This window comes from Phoenix dactylifera, chromosome 9, assembly GCF_009389715.1.
Source record: "Phoenix dactylifera cultivar Barhee BC4 chromosome 9, palm_55x_up_171113_PBpolish2nd_filt_p, whole genome shotgun sequence".
NCBI lineage: Eukaryota > Viridiplantae > Streptophyta > Magnoliopsida > Arecales > Arecaceae > Phoenix > Phoenix dactylifera.
This window is the reverse complement of record NC_052400.1, coordinates 9,153,645-9,175,121: the sequence shown is the minus strand read 5'-3', so window position 1 is coordinate 9,175,121 and position 21,477 is coordinate 9,153,645. Positions and strand designations below refer to the sequence as shown.

General features: G+C 36.7%; 2 protein-coding genes across 2 annotated transcripts; one reads left to right on the top strand and one right to left on the bottom strand.

The window, feature by feature from the left end:
• Nucleotides 1-1,402: 1,402 nt before the first annotated feature.
• Nucleotides 1,403-5,129, bottom strand: LOC103716139 (oleoyl-acyl carrier protein thioesterase, chloroplastic-like). The gene is made up of 7 exons (XM_008804018.4): nt 4,707-5,129; nt 3,844-3,977; nt 3,659-3,772; nt 2,840-2,935; nt 2,262-2,349; nt 2,087-2,155; nt 1,403-1,902 (listed from the first exon to the last, which is right to left on the bottom strand). The coding sequence occupies exons 1-7, from the start codon at nt 5,031-5,033 to the stop codon at nt 1,648-1,650; spliced, it is 1,083 nt and encodes a 360-aa protein (XP_008802240.1). The 5' UTR covers nt 5,034-5,129; the 3' UTR covers nt 1,403-1,647.
• Nucleotides 5,130-10,289: 5,160 nt separating this feature from the next.
• Nucleotides 10,290-20,636, top strand: LOC103716140. The gene is made up of 5 exons (XM_008804019.4): nt 10,290-10,811; nt 13,320-13,370; nt 15,649-15,782; nt 19,916-20,016; nt 20,108-20,636. Exons 1-5 carry the CDS (start codon nt 10,383-10,385, stop codon nt 20,284-20,286), a joined length of 894 nt encoding a protein of 297 aa, XP_008802241.1. The 5' UTR covers nt 10,290-10,382; the 3' UTR covers nt 20,287-20,636.
• Nucleotides 20,637-21,477: the final 841 nt, after the last annotated feature.

The following is a 21,477-nucleotide window of genomic DNA, read 5'->3' as shown; positions in this document are numbered from 1 at the left end:
CCCGAACACTTCATAATTTTTTATTTTCTGACTTTATTGAATATATTCGTACACATACTGTATGAAATACCTGCTTTAGTCCCAAAAAACAAAGCAAGAATTCTGCTCTCAAAGTGATGCTGTCTGTATATCATCATTTACTTGAACATCACATGAAGCATTGATGGATGAAATTGAACCGAGATAAATTTCACTTGAAACTATCAAATTCAAAACATACTGTATACATAAACCTATATATGTTAAGACGCTATCTGAAAAAGGGGACATAGATTAGTAAGTAGGAGCATTGAGATTTCAGCAGGTAAGAACATCAGTGAGCTCTGATATCATGTTAAGATCTTTGCCAGAAATCTGAGCATTTAGATGGCTGGCCTAAGAGTATGCAGGCACTATAAAAGTCTTCAGTCTACACGATGTGGAACCACAAGAGCTTTGATATCATGATAAGATTTGGATGTCCATCGGATGGATCAGGAATTGGCAAAGCAAGCTTATATGAGCTGAGCTTAAGCAATCTACACCCTGCTTTTCGGGCTCAAGCAGCTTGATACTCTGCCCAGCTCAGCTTAGTTTGGACCCCTACAATTGGATGCCCATCTGATGGATCAGGAACCAGCGAGGACAGCAATCCACATTATCATCATCATCTGCAGGCCACTATTAGCTTACTAGGGCAAACTGATAATGCTGCATTAGATGAAATGCAGCAAACCAGACTTCAAGGTCTGAAGAGAAACTAAATTATGAAACAAACCTAACATGGTAAAGGCTCCAAAAAGTTTTCCAATCCAAAAGATCATGACACAAAATCCGTCACCGCTACTGAAATTTAGTAGTTGGTGCATCCCAGCTAGCACATATGTATGAACATAGAAAAGAACAAAAGTGAAAATTGTAAATCGATAACGGCTGTTTGTAGAAAGACCAGTTATGTACATAATTGAATAGAAAAGTTTCTCTTGCAGAATTGTGAACATAAACTGTCCTAAGCAATACTTGCACATAATCATGACTCCTATGGATGCTCAAATTTTGTTCGTCAAAAGTTAAAATATGATATACAATTCCAATGAAACCAAAGAGTGAAATGTCATAAAACAAATAGAACAAAATCTGTAGGAAAGCACCACATTGCATATTTAGCCTTTTATGTATCAGTTAGATAGGTCTTTCGAGCATTGCAGAAGCTCATCAAAATTTCAAGCACTGTGAAGAGAATAGCAAATCTTTCTTTTCTTAAAAGAAGAAGAAGAAGAAGAAGAAGAAGAAGAAGAAGATGGAGGAAATAGAAAAGCATTGTTCTGCACAATGATAGCATGCTGAAGCTTATTTAGGTACTGATTTGAGACTTGAAAGTGCTCCTAAATCCTACCTCTCAAGAAACTCATTGTGACACCACTTAATTAGCAGACATAAATCACACTATCAGGTTAAGCAAATGAAAGTTGTATATATGTCTCTCACATAAAAATAGCTCACCATCCAATTGACCATGCAAATTGCTGCAAAATCTGAGCGCTTACAAGTAACATTACATGATCGGCAAATAGAAGAAAATAACAGTGAAATCACAGCATAATACATGCATTCTAAAGAGCAGAGACAGGAGAGGGAGAACAAAGAACTACCCTCTAACACAAAATCTCATCGAACTAGCTTCCTCCACTCAGTGCGACCCCGATTTATTTCAAGTCCAGTGCTGGACAATCTCAAGAAATGCAAAAAGTGATGGTGGTCTTTCTTGTGTTGCTTTCCGGTAGCAGACCCATTAGTGCTATAATCATCTACCAATTCCAGACTAGTGAGAGAATCAACCATGTCATTATGCTGGCATTCTCTCCTGTAATCCAGGGTGATTGTCTGGAGTTCATGGGTGTCGATAATTTCTTGAGGCATGCTCTGTTATATAAAATAAATTCATTAGCTAAAGAATTGCAGATGAACTGAAAGTAAGTGGGCAAAAGAACCAAGACAAAGGTCACATATCAAACCAATACTTGGAAACATATGAATTATCTGAGTCTTAAACTTATTGATAGCAATAAATTACCAAACACAATAGATATTTTGTAATTCTACTTACTTCAAGGACCCATCCAATATAAGTGACATTGTTTACATGTTGGTTCATGTCCAAATCAGCTCTCCTGGGCTGTAGATTTCCAAAAGGAACAATGTTTAAGGGAAGTTTTATGGAAAATCCATTAAGCTATCTAAGCATAGAGGAAGTTAAAGCTTAAATTAGGCAAATAACTTACAACAAGTTCTAGTCGTGAATGTTCTGCAGGCTCTTCAAGTTTAGGAATTTTCTTCAAGCTGCCATTATCCTCCTCTGGAAATGCTAATCTGCATTGGCACACTAGACAGTCATATGTTCTATTACCATGCATCATTTGTCGTGTTGTTTTCAGAGATGAAAAGAAGCAAATGCAAATAACAATAGGACTCAGATGAAGCTATCCAGTAGTCTTTGTACTCACAATGAAAATGGCATGATCTGAAGTAAACAATAGTAAACTACCATAAAATTATTTTTCCTACAAGTATCACAAGGTTCACAAAGACAATATAGCTAATGAAAGAAAGCAATTTAATTAACATTCAAGCATAGTTCTAGAGCACCTCAAATGAAAAAATCTGAGGATAACTAGGTAAGATGCAGCCATAAACTAGTTCTCTCCTACAATTATCATCTTCTTTTGTTACTCTAATTTAATTTAAAAGGGTAATATTTTGGAGCAATTAAAATGGATTATTGCATTTCCTTGTATACCGAAACAAATGTTACATTAATTAAATAAAGAAGAAGAAAGCCAAACATCATATAGCAGCATACCTAGGAGTTCTCGGGCAGAAGACAAGATATTCTTCCCTCACTTCATCACTTACTCGCTGAAGCTTCCTAGTATCTTGGTTCATCATTACCCACTTGCTGTACAGATTTACAGAGAACCAAAACTGAGCAGGCAAATCTCTTGCGGAGAAAAAACTCCATAACAATGAAATTTAAAAAGAAGAATCGATAACATTTCAGGGATATTAGATATGTACAGATATCAATAAATATCTACAGCAGCTCAAACACCACTTTTTTCCCGATTATGTCCAGACAAGGCCGTATCTATCAACCTTCTTGTCAATCTTAATATTTCACTGCATATTCCATTTCAAGGTTCTGAATTTTGTCATGGTCTATTGAACTGATTCTTTTCAATTCATAGGTGCTCTCTCAGATTAACCCCCTTTCCACTTTTTCTTTCCAAGAAATTGAGGCAACCTCCTTCTGAAAAAGTCCTTGTTTCCAGCACAAACAGAACTTTTAACCACCTTGGTATTGATGTTAAATGAAGACTCTTCGAAAATTAAATAGAAACAATAATTTAACCCTGCCATGTCCTTAACAGTGCTAATCAACTGTTTTAAGGTCTCAACTTATCTCATGAAATGAATAATGATTCTAAAATATTTGATCAGTAGAGAAGACTCATCCCTAACACATTTTACGAGTAACATGAATGAAACTCCCTGTTGTTAATAGGTGGAAAGAGAGCATACTACGTAAACAATCATAACTAAATATACAGCATCCGGTATTTTAATTTTTGTTGGTGACAAGGAAATGAAGAGTAAATAGTAAATAAAGCTAAGAAAAAACCTGGTGGCTCTGCCAATAACTTCACCAGTAGCCAAATCCTTGATAATCCAATCACGCCTGGTGCCAATTCTTCCTTCCCCTTGGCACCATGTTTCAATCTCAACAACATCACCCCTGCACCGTGAAAAATACCATTGAATGCTTGGAAATTAGAAGATGAGTACTCCACAAATTTGTGCACTCACCAAGCAGGATACTTGTATATTTCAATGTGCATGCGAGAAGTCACCCATATGAGGTGAAGTTTCCTCATGGTGAGGGTGGTGGCAAACCCATCAGTAGAAAACCCAAGACTCTGTGCATGGTTGCACCCAACTTCCTACACCATGGCACCAGCAAAACAAGTGTGAACGGAGATGATTAGGAAGCACCACCAGTAACCTATATGTTAAATCTTATTTTTTTTATAAACAAGCAATGAGTAGTTTGATCTTGGACAGTATTTTCGATAGGATAAGTCAGTTTGTAAAAAGTAACAAAGAAATAAATAAAGATATTAGTGAAAGAGAAAACAAAAAGAAACTGCCAAATTAGCAAAGGCAAATGGATGTTATTAATGTAAAGGACACAAATGTTTATAAACCCAAGAGTCAATAGATAAACTCGAGCTATCGAAATAATCGAACTCACAAAGAGGCTCATTTGATTAACAGATGAACTTTCCAATCCATAAACATTGTTTGGTGGGGGGGGGGGGGGGGGGGGGGGGGGGGGGGGGGGGGGGGGTGTGTGTCGGCGCAAGAAAAAAAGAAATCTTGTCAATAAACACAATCCGTTGCTGTTTGCAACTTCCATTGTTTTACCAAACAATTGGGACAAATACTCTGAATATGAAAATTCCACAATCAAAACTCGCTTTCACAAATTTAACAACAAAATAAATCTAAGACTGAAGGAATATAAGAGAAACGAAACAATATCCAAACAAAATATATTCAGAAACCATTCGAATTGCGTTCAGAAACACCTGAAAGGAAGAAAGAATGGAAATGTCCAAAGATCCAAAAAGAAGGAGAAATCGAATTAAAGGAGGGATTTTTAAGAGAACCTGGAGGAGATTGGCAATAGTCTCGACGGTGGCGGTCTTGTTGATCCCCACCTCGTAGCACCTCACGATGAAGCTCTCCTTGTATGACAGGCCGTCCTCCACCAGCCTCCCCAGCCGAAGACTCTCCGCCAGCCCCCTCCCGCCGCCCTCCGCCGCCGCAGCAGATAGGCCCGTCACCGCCGCCGTCTCCGCCCGGGAGCATCGCAACGATGCCGCCGCCAACCGCCTCCGCCCCCCGCCGGCAGCGCCGAGCCACCGGCATTGGACCGCCGCCGCCGCCGCCTCGCGGACCTGGATCGGCCCTACCGCCGCGCACCCCTTCAGCATGCCGCCGCCGCCGCCGCGAGAGTCGTGCCACGGCTGATGCCGGCTCTCCCCCTTTGTCGGACGACTCTCGCTCTCTCTCTCTCTCTCTCTCTCTTTCCGGACTACATAACTTTGGGCGATAGGACCGATGGAACGTCTAGTTATGAAAACACGACTGAACTTATTAAAAATATCGAAAATACCACGCTTTTAACGAGGCTCGGATCTGAACCGTTGGATTATATAGCAGCGACGGAGAGCGACTGCAATGACAAATCGATGGTACAATTGTACGGTAAAAAGGTTTAGTCAGTATTTTAAGAGATAAATAAAGCTGCTGCTGATTGAATCGCTCTTGCCGGAAAAAAAAAAAAAAACTCTTCTAATAATTCAACACTATTTTTTTGATTCTATTAACCATATTTATGCTAAAATAGTGTAAGCAACTATTATATAAAAAAAAATAAAAATTTGATCACCGACATTGCCGTCACCCCTCTTTCTCTCCCGGCTAGTGAGGTTTATCATTAACCAAGGAGTTAGAACACATTGATGGTACAACCAGCTTCATGCATGTACGCCTCTGACTCTAAAAGCTTTAAATGACATGAATAGTGCAGCATAGCTGCCGGCTTAAACCAAGATATTCTTGCACGTAACCTTACATCTTTTAAGATGGCTTGACAAGGCTACCAAATAACTAAACATCTAAAACGAAAAAGGGAAACGTACATAAGGTGCCAATTCGAGCATTTTGGGCCCAACTTACTAAGAAGGGTAATTAACTGAAATAAGTTCCAAAAGTAATGTTTTCACCTCAAGACCAACGTTTGAACAAACTAGGCATGGAAGTCCAACATTTGATGTGGCTTAAAGTATGCACCCCTAAATGTTTATGGATTGCTCAAGCTTTTAATAAGTTCATTTCATACTGTTTTGCAAGCCTGTGTTAGTGTGTATTTAGTCTGACTAATTTTTTTGAGTGAGATTCTAGATCCCTATAGTTTTGTTGGTTAACAAGTTGAGCTTGAAGTCACTCAAAAAACGAGCTAAGCTTGGGCCTTGCACTTTGATTTGGCTTACATGTGATGAACCAAGCTAAACAATCTCTGGCTCGAATCCATGTTCAGCTTGATAAGTTGATTAGCAGCCATTGCCAGCTTGTGATACTAGAAAATTAACAGAACTTCAAGGTTCATTACTAAGCTCAACTTGAGTTGGCTTAGTTTCGAAGAACCTTTAATATAACAAGTCAAGCCCAAAAAATACTTTGCAACATTATGCATTAAAAAAAAATAAAATTGATAAAGTGAGGGAGGCATTACTTAGGTCCTAGTATTTGGGGGTGTGACATTCTATATTTAAACCTACAACCTCCAGTTGCTAGGGAGATGAGCATGACCACTGCAATAAGTCCTAGTTCATAATATATAGGTAGTATCTTTCTAGTAAATAGGCTTTGATTTAATGGGTGCACCTCTTTTATTTTAGGAAGAGCGTCCTTGTTCAAACCATGGGAGGTGTTATTTTAAGTGCTTAACATAGGTAATTTTTATTCCATAATTTTATAAAATGATTAGTATTTGGTAGAAACTAAAAAGTTATTCTCTAAAAAAAAAGGGATCAACATTGCTCTACTTGCATCAGTGTTTGCCAACAATGTTTTTCTTTATTTTTTTAAGATCATTGCATAAAATGAAGCATCAAGAAGTAGCTCATACATGCAAATTCATTAAACTTAGCTAAAACTTTTAATAGTCAATTATGATTAAATGAGAACTATAGATTCATTAGTTATACTAGAAAAAAAACATTTAATAGCCTCATTCTTTAGAGAGGCTCCTAGACTCATGCAGAATTGACAAATGAGGATAGGCATTCTTTTTCAATTGTCAAGCTAGAGCGACCCATGGATCATTACCTTAAGTGGATGGTCTCTTGGCTATATAACCTAATAGTTCTCGTAACTTTTCGATGTTTCATAGATTGTTATATTTTGGGTTTGGGTTGTTCTTTAGGTCTTTCTAACCTTTTCTACAGGTAGGTTTTTAGGTTACGCGTTTGCGTGTTTTGGCTTTTTGGGTTGTCGATGGCTCTTCTCGATTTCTTCTTCTTCATAATTTTTCCCAAAGCATTTTTTTCAGTCTTCTTATTTGTGTTTTCTCATGTATTTCTTGTACTTTTGGTAGTTCTAGATAACTTGCTTAAGGAATACACTAGGCATCTTGAGATGTGCATCACTTGCATTACAAAAAGTCAACAAGTATCTCAAAATTAACTATTTGAGGCAACCTACTTAATAATGGATATTTGCATTGCTTGCACTTGGAGATTTGCATTGTTTGCACTAAAAGTTCCGCAAGTATCTCAAAATTACTTACCTATCAAGGAAGTGGACAAGAGGGCGGACAAGCTAGTTGCATTTTAGTTGGCATTCATGACCAACATGTTCATGGATGCCCATGATCATTAAATGATGACCATTAGTATGGTAAATTAGAGATATAAATTTATTATATTATAAAATATTGTAATTTAAATATCATATGATATTAAAAATTATAATTTAATCATTGATTAATACTTTCTCTTTTTTCTTGCAAGCATCCATATATCCTTTTTACTACAGTCAGACATTTTTTCTAAGGGAAATTATTAGTGTTAGGTAGTAGGCTACCGATCCATATTAATTTCAGACAAATGATGATCAGGATAATTGGATATAAATTCTCATATTGGTTGTGCTATATTTTAACATGTTTATGTGGTACTAAATTTCATCAAATTATCATGTGCATGACTTTTAGTTTTCTTTTATCTTTTTTTTTTATATTTACTTTGATATACAGAAAGCCTAGAGCCACTTGGTCCCTAAGTCCAACCAACCCCACCTAGGCAATAATTTAGGCTAATTGGGCACCAAGACATTTCAAATGGGAAATGAAATGAGTGCGAGCACCTCTTGGAAATGAACCCAAACCTCTTGTCTAAGATGTAAGAGGCAATACCAATCGATCTAATACTCAATGATCACAACTTCTGGTTAAGATGTGTTTTTACACATTGATGGATGGATTAACCTTTATGGATTTCTATAAATAGAATAAAACTTATATTATTTACAAATTCTTGAAATACAGACTCCACATTAATTTATTATATTTGTTCCTAGCTTAAGGACTCTACAAGATTGCTTGATGTAGGTTTGGAGTTTTAAAACAAGCTCCAAAGTGATAAAGAAAAAAACTTAGACTGGTTAAGGAGAAACTAAGCTAACTCTAGAATAAATGAAGTAATTGAATTTTAGAAAACCGGAGACGTAAAGATAACTAACTAACTAACTAACTAAAGACTAGATATGGACAACCAATAGCCTTACTTGCTACTGAAGGTCCTCACCATCACCCAAAATTGACTGCACAATACTAAAGGTGATGCTGGCCTATCGGAATCCACAAAGCTCACCACCTCTGATCCCCAAAATATGCCAAGGTGTTATAAATCTATCAAAACTGTGGAGAATCCACACTGTAGAAATTTTTTTCTTCTAAGAGCAACCACCAATTAATGTATACAAGAGAAACTTTTGCTAACTTCTGATATGACAATCTGAGGATATAAGAGGGTTTTTACAGGTTCTAAGGCCTCTTATATTAAGGATGAGCAAGTGCCCTTAGTGCTTAACTAAAACCTGAAATAAGTCCCAAAGTTATTAAAACAAGTAATCTTGCCTTAAGGGCGATTCTAGAACAAAAATCATTCTGAAAACAAGAATCTACCATTGGATTTTTTTTGGGTAGTATCTAGTTTGTTGTTTGATTGGTTCGAGTTGGGTGGCTTGAGATTTTTCAGCTTTCTAGTTCTGGTCAGAGTTGAATGCTACTTCTTTGGATGACATTGTCTTGCTGTCAAAATACTTTAGATGGTTAAATAGTCGCCATCAATTTAAGTAGGTTAGACTAGAACTAATTGGATTTGGAGTGGCTTTTATGCTATTAGATTGTTCTGATTATGAGTTTTTTCCATCAAATTCTTCTGTTGGCAGGTATTCTTCAACGACAAGCTATATGTTATCGGATTGCTTCTAGTGCCGGATCCCTATTGTTAGATTTAAAATCTAACTCTTTTCACTCTGACCTTCATTTAAGTTGGTTCCAACTTTCATCATTGCTACTTGTCAATCTTAAAAAGCTTAGTTATATATTTGAGGTGTACTTTTACCAAAGTTCATCAATAAACATATATTCGAATTAGCACTCTAAAGATAGAGAACTATGCACTTCAAAGGGGCAGAAAGTTACTAACGTGGAGGTGAGAGTCCACTGATCAACACCATCATCCAAGGAAGAGCACTATTAAAGGAGAACAAAGATCATTCGTTTCCACTAGCTTTATCTAATTATATCATATTGTAATCTTCACAAATGAACGTTTATGACCCTTATATGAACAAAAAGTAGACTCATCCAATTTTTTCGATCCAAAACTCGTGTTAGCCTCTTCAAAGTAGGTCCATCTCTTCTAACTTAATTGAGAGGCCAAGACTTATGGTGGGTTAAAGAAAGACATTGGGGTTTTAGATTCCAAATCATGAGCTCTTATAAAGAGGAACCATATTATAAATTAAGATCAAGTAATTGTGACACCTAAAACCCAAGCTGAAACAAAGGAATAACAAGACTATTTAGCCTGAATCGACCTATTTATCATCCAAACCTATTTAGCTTGAATCTAAACCTATTTATGGTAAGTCGAACATGGATCAGATTGATGAGTCGAGTCATTATTTGACAGCCTTACTAGAAGCTCATGTAACATAGGCAATCGTGAGTTAGAAATTAAGGCTTAGTTGAGTTGAATTGAGTGCATCATTTTTTTCACAACAATGAAAAATACCAGCTGCTATAATTATCATTACTCCTAGTCAGACTGATCTAATGGAGGATGACTATAAAGGCATGCATGGTACAATATACCATCCAAAATTTTGTGAACTTAAATATTAAATTATATAGCTTGGTTCATGCAACATAAGTATCTTCTACTAATTATTGAATATATTATAGCTGACCAGAGTTACAAATCAATCAATCTTGCTAGAAACAAACCAAAATATCAAATAAATTATATGAATGTAAAGTTTCAACCAAATCAGTAACCTAATTTTAATTTTTCCAGGACCTTGCACGTGCAAATGAGTCAACTACTCAATGCTTCGGCAATCTTTTAACAACAATTAAAGAGAGAAGAATTTAAATATTTTATGAAAAGTGAAAAAAAAAGGAAAAAAAGGGGGAAAAAATCGCAGGAGTAGCTTGCTTCCTCTCTTTCTGCCACGCTCCCAACGCAAACTACAAAGCTCCTGGCAGTATGCTTCTCCGCCCTTGTACTCTCGGCTCCTCCGCCGAACCCCTCCTTCTCTCCTTCTCCTCCTCCTCCTCCTCGCCCAACCTCTCCTCGATTCGTCGAATCCCTAAAGCTCTTATCCCCATCTCCCCCCTGCCCGAAGGCTTCCCAACCCTAGCTCCGATCCGTCGCGCCCTCCCTTCTCGCCACGCGCTATTGCGCTGCTCCGCGAGGCGCATCGAGGATGCCGCGCCGTCGATCCGTGAGACGGCGGAGGAGGTGCGGGAGGCCGATGCGAGGGTGGTGGAGGGGGAGGCGGCAGGCCGCGACGGAGCGGGAGGGGCCGGGCTGAGCGTGGCGGTCGGAAGCCCTAAGCTTCCGTTGTGTCTGAGTATGTATCGAATGAGCCTGGGGGATCAGGCGTTCTTTCTCTTGGCGTTCATCGCTTCGACGGTATAATTTTTTTTCCATTTTAATTATTTTGTTTTCTTTCTGGTTAGTGCCTTTTAATTTGTTGCTACGTGCTTTGATGGATTCTTCCCAAAAAAATTATTCCCGTTTTTTTAAGTTTAAGAATTGGTACTGTATGAATCATTTCCTTTTTCTGTTGTTATGCTTGCTGCTGCAAAATATCATCTTTTGATGCAATAATTGCAGACTTAGTTTTCATCTATATTTCTCCATGTTACTAGGATATGGATTTCATATTCTCTGCTCTTATCTGCAATCGTTTCTTTTTTTTAAGATAATGTGTTTTGGAGAAATTAGATGCACAGATAGCTTAATTGTGTTAAAACTTTTAACTTTTTTTTTTTAAATAAAAATGCAGTCAACACGGGAGTTTTGTTTTATCTGAACGTGTACAAGTTTATATCAGCCATATTTCCTATTTTTCTTTCATCTGATTCAATCATAGCGAGTTCTTACAGTCTTATTGTGTTCCACTTGCATCACGGATCTTTTTCTTTTTTTTTTTCCTTTATGTTACTGTCTGCTGGGAAAATTAGGATTTCAGAATACCATAAATTTAATATTATGTTTTATTATGTCCTTTTAACTTCCTTTTCCAGTTTGTTAAGTTGGAAATTTGGTGTTTTTAATTAAATTCTCTTTTATTAAATCTAATGGCAAAATGGGTATCAAGGGTCTAATTTGTAAGTAGAATATTTGTGCTCCCCCATGCCCCATTTTCTGATTTTTGTCATAGCATGGTTTAACTAAGATAGACATGAAGAACCAGTATTTTTGACCATTTATTGTGTAAATTTTATAATTATGTACATGATTCCTTTCAAATTTTCCTGCATTGGCATGATGTAACTGAATAAGAAGTTTTAGTTCAGTAGTAATTTTTCTCTTGCAAAATTTTGTTCAATTCATGAATTGTCTCAACTAAAAAGCCATGGGGACCTTCATAGTAAGATTTACATCTCATGGCTGATATGGAATTCACCTATTTTTAGTAAGTTTCCTGCTGTGACCAAGATTAATCTATCTTACTGAGACACTCGCATCCGGCTCCTAATATTGATGTATGATATCTGTCCATATTATGAGTCTCAGTTGTAGCTTACAAAGATTGGTGGAGAGTTGGATTCTTTGAACAACAAGTTTGATCATCCATTTTGGCATTAGAAGAGAGTATTTGTTCTTTTTTTGAGATTGATATAGAATGTAAGGATTGAAATAACTCCACAAATTGTTATTTTTCTTACATCCATATTAATTGGAAAGTTTGGATGAGAAACAAGTATGCAAAGACCTTAACAAACAATATCTTTTTAAAATTTTTCTTTTAATGTTAAACAAACAACATTTAAAGGTATAAATATATATTTTAGTTAAAACTATATTTTATTCTATGTATTCGGATATCTTCTTTTATTTTCTCATTGCCAAGTTAGACACTAGGATACAAATATGATTCTGATTCTTGTAGCCATGTCCATGCAACACTGAGATTAATGTACTTGTAGCTGCCTAGGATATAGGAATTTATTACTGGTGTGTTAAGCAAAAATTTTCACCTATATCTGTATTCAAGTATATCATTTACTATACTATATCCCGCTTATGTTAGTTCTCTTGGTCATGAAAAAAAGGTGTGGCCGGAATGGAAGCATGTTTCTTGTCTTGTCAAATGCTTTTTGGGGAAGAAGATTGGCAATTTGTTTTTCTATGAACGGCAAAGTAGCTAGGAGGATGTTGATATGTACTAAATTCCATGTATTTGTCATAAGTGAGATATCAAATCCCAGCATATGATCAAAAAGCAGGGCCCTTCTGTTCTCCTCAATATTAATACAGGCATATGGGGGCATCCTGAACTATGTTTCGATGATAAAGGAAGTAATAAATATTATATCTTTAGTTCAAATAGGGTGACAGGCTCCTTTTGCTTACATCATTGTTGACGGTGGTTTGTTTAGAATCTCTTCATATGTTGTTCATAATTGTGATGGCATGAAAAATATAATTCCAAGTTCATAGTTGAGATCAAAAGGGAAGATTGCTTCTGCTCTCACTTTTGTTGACAGCGGTAGATGGAGAACCCTTGTGTTCTTACAATGGCCTACTATGGATAATGCTGCCAACCCTCTGTTCTCCACCCAGGTATCCGTGCTTGTCATTGGAATACTAGTTTGTCTTGGACAAGCATTGGAACAAAGAAGATGCCTTAACGGCAGCATATGGTGGTGAAGCAGGTGTTGGTAGCATTACTTCAATATTTCTATGTTATTGTATTCCCATATATCATGTGCAATGTCATATTGTATTTTAGATGAGTAAGGTTCAAACAACATCACCATTTTAGTGGTGCCTGACTATCTTGCATAAATAGGCTACGAGCTTAAAACTCAATGGGAATAGCACTTAAACTTTTAGGTTTTTAATTGTCTTTTCATGTTCTTTTCTGATTGATTTGAACTGATATTCCAATTGGCTCAATTTTTGATGCAGACTTCTATCGCATTTACCAGCTTAGTGATTGCAACTATTCCAACACTATTTGTAAGTTTTTGGTTTTATTCTTCTATGTAATCTTGTACATTGGACTTTAAATGCTTGTGAGGAGATTAGGGGCATGCATATGATATTTACAATTTTACATAGTATCATTAGTCCTGGTAAAGCTTTGTAGATTTTGTGCTGATTCTTGCTTATTCAACTTCAGTTAAATGAAGCTATAGTTTTGTACATAGCATATGACTAATATCAATTATTGTATTACTTAAGATTGAGAATGTTAGTTTGTGTAAATTAGTATGTTGGTGCTTTTAGATCCAAAATATGGTCAATATAGAAGTTTCACTTCATAATGTTCAAGTCACTTGTTTCATATCCCAGACTTGGAATCCTGCTTTGTCGAGGAAATGTCAGAGTAATAGATACATCAAAAGATTTAAGTAGATTCCAGTTGTGAATTGGTGTATTCATGTCAACTAAGCAAATAGTATGTATAATAGAACAGTAGAAGATTAAGTTGTACTCAACAAATTCAGTTACAGGCAACTCACTGTTTTTGAGCCGATGATCTTTAATGTGTTCTTGTACACAATTTTTGAGCTAGTGGTGATATTTAAAATTCTAGATGCTTACTATAATTACAATTTAACATTTTGAAGAGGGCAACTCTGATCCTTCATGTGCTCTTTCCACTTCTTGTATCTCATCTTCCTGTTTCCACTTTTTGTTTTTTAGCTTCTAGACTTTCGATACTTCTTGTTAGAGCTACCTTAAGTTTGAGTGGAAGTTCATATATCTGGCTTATTTAGTATTCTCTTTGTTGTTCTATCCTGTCTTGCTAAAGTTTATGATCTTCATGATTTTGATGTAGGGCCTTTAATTGGCTCTCACTGTTTTCCAGACAATTATTTGTTTATAGTTTAAACTGTGTCTCAGTTCAGGCTTGAACCGAGCTTTATTGGAGCTCGAGTTCAAGAATGGATCAGTTGGAGGGTTTCAGTTGAACTTAGATGCTTGAATAGGCTCCTATTTCACTTAGCTAGAAAAGAGAATCAATCAAGCTCATTTAAATAGAAAACCACCTGGCCCAATCTTGAAGTTAATGTTTGATACACATTTTAACTGAGGTTGATCAGGCGTTGGCTTTATCATGCTTCACCTTCTTACACTTGTACCCCTGCTATACTTTGAGGTATAATGACCCAACTAGAGCTTGCAGCATATGCCTTCCTTGTGTGTCAATTTTGTTTTCCATGTGCCTGAGCACTTCTGCTTGTCATCAACTTAGCTTGCTCATGAACATATTTTGTAACTTGGACTATGTTGCCATCACTTCTGCTTGTCAGCAAACTGGCGCATTGTCATGTGCATGAGCACTTATTTGTGGTAGTTTGCTCTTAAGAATTTTCCTAGCTTAGCCTTCAGCCTTAACACCTAAGCTATCTTTTCTTCATAGCTTGTAGTCACTATTTCGATGCCTTCCTCGCATTCTTATTTCCTGTAACTGGGTCTACTTTAGATTAGATCATTGAGCCTTCATAGAATGGCAAACTAGAAATCTTGTTTTTCTATTAGTGGTCGTTGGGTGGTCAAATCATCATTTTCATGTATAACATGATATGCCTTGTCAATATGAAGGATAGACCAGTCTTTCTAACAGAGAACAGGTTGCTATTTTTTGGCTAGTTTTCCTTCAAGTAGATCTAACTATAGATTATATCATTGAGCTGTCATAGCATCGCAAACTAGAAATCTTGCTTTTCTATTAGTGGTTATTGGGTCCAATCGTCATATTCATGTATAACATGATATGCCTCATCAAAATGAAGGATAGACCAGCCTTTCTAACATAAAACAGGTTCTTAGTTTTTGGCTAGTCCAGCAAAATGCCAGAAGTAATACCTTTGCGCAAAGGATAGTTACATTTCAATCTGAAGGTGAAGGTTGCAAAAATATTACTGATATCGTTTTATAGTTCTCTGAAATTATCTTGAAGATGGTTCACTAAGAGAAATCTGTGCTTAAATTCTGTCTAGTTGAGGAGAGGTATTGAAAAATATTCAACTGTGCAATAAATCTATTAATTTGCACAATAGCCTAATATGCGTACTACCAATAGGTTTTAGGCTCCAAAATTCTGGTAATTTAACATGAGTTTACACTGTTCAAACTCATACTTACTTTCCAAGTTTAACAACTATAAAAAGCATGGACAGGTTCAAGTTTTAACTATAGAATTGATATCTTGAACAACTAACATTGTTCTTACATTCTTCAATGACATGTTCCATCCCAGTTATATATATCCCTTTTCCTTATGTAGGCAATGAAGAGAGCTGCAACATCTCTTGCAAGGTTGGCAGATACTGCTCGAGAGGAGATTCCTAGTACCATGGCTGCAATCAGACTCTCAGGCATGGAGATCAGTGATCTTACTTTGGAATTGAGTGATTTGAGGTATGCAACTATAGCTACACTCACACACAAAAGAGAAAAAGGAAAGATAAAAGAAAAGAATTTAATTGCACATGCCAAATATATATTACTAAAAGGAAACGTGGATTTCTTCAATTTAACATTCTCATAATTTTTTCCACTAAATGCATCCTCCATATTTTCTGTATTCTGATAATCTTTGATGAGTTAAACTGTCCTTTGATTCTTTAGAGAAAGAACAAAGAAGTTTTTCATTGCTTGCTGCATCCCTGTCATCATGCAACAAGATGGGGAGAGTAATGATCTGTATCATAAGGAAACTGTATACCTTACAGAATTTTACTCCACTTAAATTATATTATCACAAACAAATTCGAATATAACGCTTGGAATTTATCATAATGATCTGCCCTCAGTCTATCATTTCTAGAATTATGCATCTTCTTTTATAGTGTCTGTGTTAATCATAAAAATGAGAAGTTGTTACCAAAGTGTATGAAGGAGTAGCTAGAAGCCTAGAAGTGTTCTGGAAGCAAGTATAATTTAAAGAAATCTGGTCTGCTGGTAAAGTGCTTTAAATTGAGGCATTGAACTGGATTTATTGATATGATTGTCGTTAGAAGAGCAATTTATCTTAAGACCAAAGGCTTACTCACCTGAAGTATGAGTGGATTTGGAGGCGGGTAGAGTTGCAGGGAAATGGATCTATCAAAGCAATTTTGAATAGGGAGCACTTAGTAAGTGACTGTGGCAGCAAGTTTCCTGAGAGCTTCTAAAGTGGTTATTATGGTGCCATAGGTAGACAAAATCCTCCTACTAAGACGTAAGGAAGCACTGGTTCTTTGTTGCCATGTAGGAATTTATAACTATTTGTGTATGCTGACCCATTTTATTTTCTCCTGACAATAAAGGAAGAATTATCCACTCTTATCAAAAAAAAGGGGAAGAATAATTCAGGAAATATGTGTTATACTATTTTAGTTGTAGAGTACCATGAGTTAATCTCATAATTTATGGGAGTTGTGTCTTTATCAATGTTGAATGCTCCTTTCCCTCTGGCGTTAATCTATTGGTATACTGTTAAATATATCATGGAAATTAGTCATATTTGTGCTGATGGATATTTATATCATCTTTTTTCTTATATTTATCGTGGGAAGGTGGGTTTCTACCTGCTGCAGTTGTGTAAAGTGGTGGAGCCAAGAATTCACTTGCACAGAGGTGGGGGTGGGGTGGGGTGGCTTGATTAATATATTATGATATTTGAGGAATATGGAATCTTAAAATTCTGTAACTGTTTGTGGCTTAATAATTGTATCGAGCTCAGGATAAATTTAATCTAAAGCTTCGTTTTTCTTTTAGGCTCCAACATGATGAACATTACATGAAGAAGAAGGAAATTTAGTAATAACCACCAATGTGTCTTTAGAAATCTAGATATCTTATATGAAATTTTGATTTTTAAATAGCTTATAAGAAATGTTTTTTTTTAAGATTTAAGAAATGATTTTCTAGGAAGCATCAAGCAATCAAAATTAATCAGTTTGGCTAGAAAATATTGCAAAGGTTTTTGGGTAGAAACATAAAAGCATCTGAGATTACATAGATGATGAGTGAACAAATGAAAATTTTAAAAAAAAGCTTTTGAAAAGAATGACATGAGAAACATCTTCAAATGAAAGAATAAGAAAGAGAATGAACAAATGAAAATTGAAAAAAAAAGCTTTTGAAAAGAATGACATGAGAAAAATCTTCAAATGAAAGAACAAGAAAGAGAATTGAAAAAACACATATATTACTTTTGCTAATATATTGCTTGCAGGGCATTTGGTTCCACTTCTGCGAATGCCCAAAAAACATAGTGATCTCCATGAATATCTCATATCATTGGATTCTTAAGTTACCTGTTCAGGATTACTATCAGTGGTTTAGGAAATTAGAAGCAGATAGAGAAGGAATCCTTGGTAAAAGGAGGCATCGGGCCTTGATTATAGTGTGAGGCTCAGGCTTGTTCTGTGACGGGCCCACTCAGAATGAATGGAGTAAATCATTTCCATGCTAGCAGGGATTAGTTAAGTTTTGGATGGAGTAGATGAAGCCCAAGCTAGTAGGAGCTGGTGTTACCAAATTTTCAAGGGGGGCAACTTCCGCTTCTCACCTCTCTATCTCCGCCAGTGGTTATGTTCCTATTGCAAAAATATGTCTACGGGGAGTGGGAACCTCAAACCTAACAAAGAAAATGCAAAGGGGATAGTATGCACGTTCCAGCTCCTTGACTAACTTCCTAAGCTATGATGCTGCCGCATCATAGGATACTAGTATGCCACAATCACATCAGTTAATTCTTTTACAAGTAGAAATCAGCTTATTACCTAGATAGCAAGAAATTTTGACTTGTGAATGCATCTACAGAAAGAGAATAAGTGGACAGAAGAGATTCAGTGTCTTCTTTTTTTTCAAGTCCATCGTATCCCTTATGTATCTCACTGCCTACAATTAATGCAAGAAAAGTGATGGGTGGAATACAGTGGTTGAGTGTATCTGTTTAAAAAGTGAATGAAAAGTTACAGGCTTCCACATAGATCTCTATGCAAACTCTTGGAAAAGATGGGTAGTTGACAAGACTTGGCTCCCCTTTGTAAAGCTAGACATCACCCAAAATGTGTTCATTGGTAAAAAAAAATAAAAGAAAATAAAATTGAGGTTCTTCTCCAAGACCCAAATGATGGTTTCTCGTGTTACTCTTCATGCCTTCTTGAGTTCTATATCTTCTCTTGAAGTTTCTTATACTGAGATTTCAGCAAATTACAATCTCCCCTACTCATTAGTCAAGCTTCCTAGTACATGGATATTTTACTCACTTAGGGGACTTGCAAAATGGCGTTACACAAGACTGCCCATGAATAACCCGTCTTTGTAAGGGTTATAACAGTTACTCTTGTATCAACTTAATTAAATTATTTCATCTCTTAGGATTAAAGACTGCATTTATCTCAGCTTTTTATAGCCTTCAAGTGAGTGATTTCACAACCTGCATCTCCTAAAACCTCAATGTTCACCATAAATTCAGTAGTTTTGCCATTATTGTGTGGATCAGCACAATATTTCTGCTTTGTTTTTTTGGTCTGGTGGTTGATTGCCAGCCATGTCGCATTGTATGATTCCTACCCCAAAGGGCACACGACCATGAGATGGTGAAATAATCTCCATCTAACTGAACATGTATGTCATCAATGCACTGTCTGAATAAAACTGGAGACTGCCGCAATGAGCACCAATCTGAGCCTGGGAGTCTACAGTAACATTTTTTTCCTCTTGCAAGATATTTTACTTGGATCCCCCCGCATTGCTGCATCAAACACTAAATCTTCCTGACCGGCGGCCATATTGTGATGCTGCATAGGATATGATTTCTCATATTTGATAATGTAAGCCAAGTGTTTGGCGTCAATTAATATACAAACAGAATCCACTCTGTTCTGCCAAGCCACTCTCAGGTATGAAGTCAGTGAACAAACAGAATATGCCTTGAAGAAGAAAACCTAATCTATTAACCTTAACTGACTCCTGCTGAAGCCCCGTTTTTTATTTTGATGGGCTATATCATCCCACAAAATTATGTGGAGATCACCGCCAAGGGTGTCCTCATGAGAGTGATGAAGATGAATTAAAAGTTACAAATTCAAATAATGACTGCCCTTCCAGACAGAGAGGAGTCAGCTTTGCAACCCTCCAATTTGATGGTTGTACCTGTACACGAGAGAACTAAAATCCTGCAGTTTGAGTTGAGATCACTGAATTAAAACACTCATATATATTAGAGTTTAGCTACTGAGTTTGATTTTTCTTCATCTGACTAATCCTTCTTTATGTTGCTGCCCACTTCAGAGAAATGCACAACTTAGATTAGTAATAAATCTGCTTCTTAGTGTAGGTTTATGAGCTTATCAGGTCAAGTAGTTGAAGGTTAAAATCGTAAAATCAGCAGTAGTGTAATATGGTTTGTTATCATTCATCAATTTCTTGTTCTTAATGAAATGGAAGTAGTTCAGTCACATTTTTTCCATTGATCACTGAACTGATTTGCAAATTAGTGTATTTTAGATCTGGCTTCAAAGAGTGACTCTTATACAAGTGTTATCTCTACAACACAGCCAAGAAATAGCTGATGGTGTTAGCAAATCAGCACAGGCTATGCAGGCTGCAGAAGCTGGAATCCGGCAGATTGGTGCCTCAGCTCGGCAGCAGACCATGTGTATGTTGTCACTTAGATTTTCTCATTCAGATGCTAAAACCTGTTTTCTTTATGTTGAGCTAAAGTGATTTTATGCTGATGTTTACATCAGCAATGATACAGGAACGAGCAAACTTGCCCAACATTTCTCTGCAACCTGTGGTAGCCGGTGCTGCAAGGAAAACTTCTCATGTTGTTGGCCAGGCTAAGAAGACTTTCATGAATATTATTTCACGTGGTAATGAGTATAGCTCAGAGGGTGAAGACATGTCCAGCAAAGCGGAGTTTTGATCATGCAAAAAATGACTCTGGAAGCAAGAGTGCTTCAGTTTTTAATGTTCAACTGCTATAGTTAGCAGCAGTTGATCTGGCGTCATCTTTGTCCAAAAGGTTGGTGCTGATCTTAGTTCATCTACATTTAGATTAAGACTCGGAACAATTTAAGGTATGATCTAACACCGTTGTAGATCTTTGCATTCTAATATTTGTTAAGCAAGATGTTGTCAATAAATATTACGGGCATCTAGTTATGTGGTTGTTCATTCTCTCTTAGTTCTGCAGCACTAGTAACATTGATAAACTTGTGGGTTGTTTGAGGCCACACTTATTACAATATTTTCACAATGTCATATTCTTTGTCATATCTAATCTCATGGTAGAGGTATGAGATGTTATATTTGCACCTAAACTTGCTGGTTGTATGGCGGCTTGTCGAGTCATGTTCGGCAGGCTGGCCAACCACACCATACTGCAACATGACATGTCCCAATGACCAACTCTCTAGTCCACATTGGCCATCCATGCATCAAGCTCCATTGCCTTCCATGAAGCTAGAAAAGCTCTGCCAATCTTGTTGCTAGACTCATTGTCGCCCCACGTCTTCGTAGCAACTCTTTTCTACAGCTTGAATTGTATTTTTGTTCCACAGAGTTGCTAGGGTTGTGCTGCATCTTCGGCCTGTAGGTTGAACTCCCATTTGTCTTCTTGAACCTTCTCTAAAGAGAGATGGCCCCAACATAAGCATTGGGAGTGGTATGAATACTTCCTAACTAATTTGGCCCTGGGGTCTGTTTCTGACATCATTTGGAAGGAAAAAGGCTGGGCTGATTGTTTAAATGACTGTTCAGAAGATCTAAAGTCAAAATTATAACTTGCTACACATTCTGTGTCAGCTACTAGTCCTTATCAATTTTTCTCTCAAGTGTATGCTTCTTAGTAGATGATCAAAATGAGAAGAAAACAAAAATGTCCATGATTCAAGGAAATATGATTAGATGATGATTGATTGTGGCTTGAGACATATTCCAAAACCCACTGCAGTTGTGAATTTCTGCCCTTAGAAGTATCCCAATACAGTATCCCAGTATATGCCCTTAAGATGAATTTCTGCTAGTTGTGACTTGTGGCAACCTCTTTGGGTTGGTCCACCAGGCCCCATTAGCTCAATAACCAATAGAGGATCCCAGTATATGTCATTAGGGG

Excerpts from the sequence above, each read along its gene's own strand:
- LOC103716139 (XM_008804018.4), bottom strand. The coding sequence starts at position 5,033 with ATGCTGAAGGGGTGCGCGGCGGTAGGGCCGATCCAGGTCCGCGAGGCG. Across the intron at positions 3,773-3,843 it reads ATATACAAGTATCCTGCTTG|GGGTGATGTTGTTGAGATTG; the intron begins GTGAGTGCACAA and ends TTCACGGTGCAG. Across the intron at positions 1,903-2,086 it reads ATATTGGATGGGTCCTTGAA|AGCATGCCTCAAGAAATTAT; the intron begins GTAAGTAGAATT and ends TTTATATAACAG.
- LOC103716140 (XM_008804019.4), top strand. The coding sequence starts at position 10,383 with ATGCTTCTCCGCCCTTGTACTCTCGGCTCCTCCGCCGAACCCCTCCTT. Across the intron at positions 10,812-13,319 it reads TGGCGTTCATCGCTTCGACG|ACTTCTATCGCATTTACCAG; the intron begins GTATAATTTTTT and ends TTTTTGATGCAG. Across the intron at positions 20,017-20,107 it reads AGCTCGGCAGCAGACCATGT|CAATGATACAGGAACGAGCA; the intron begins GTATGTTGTCAC and ends TGTTTACATCAG.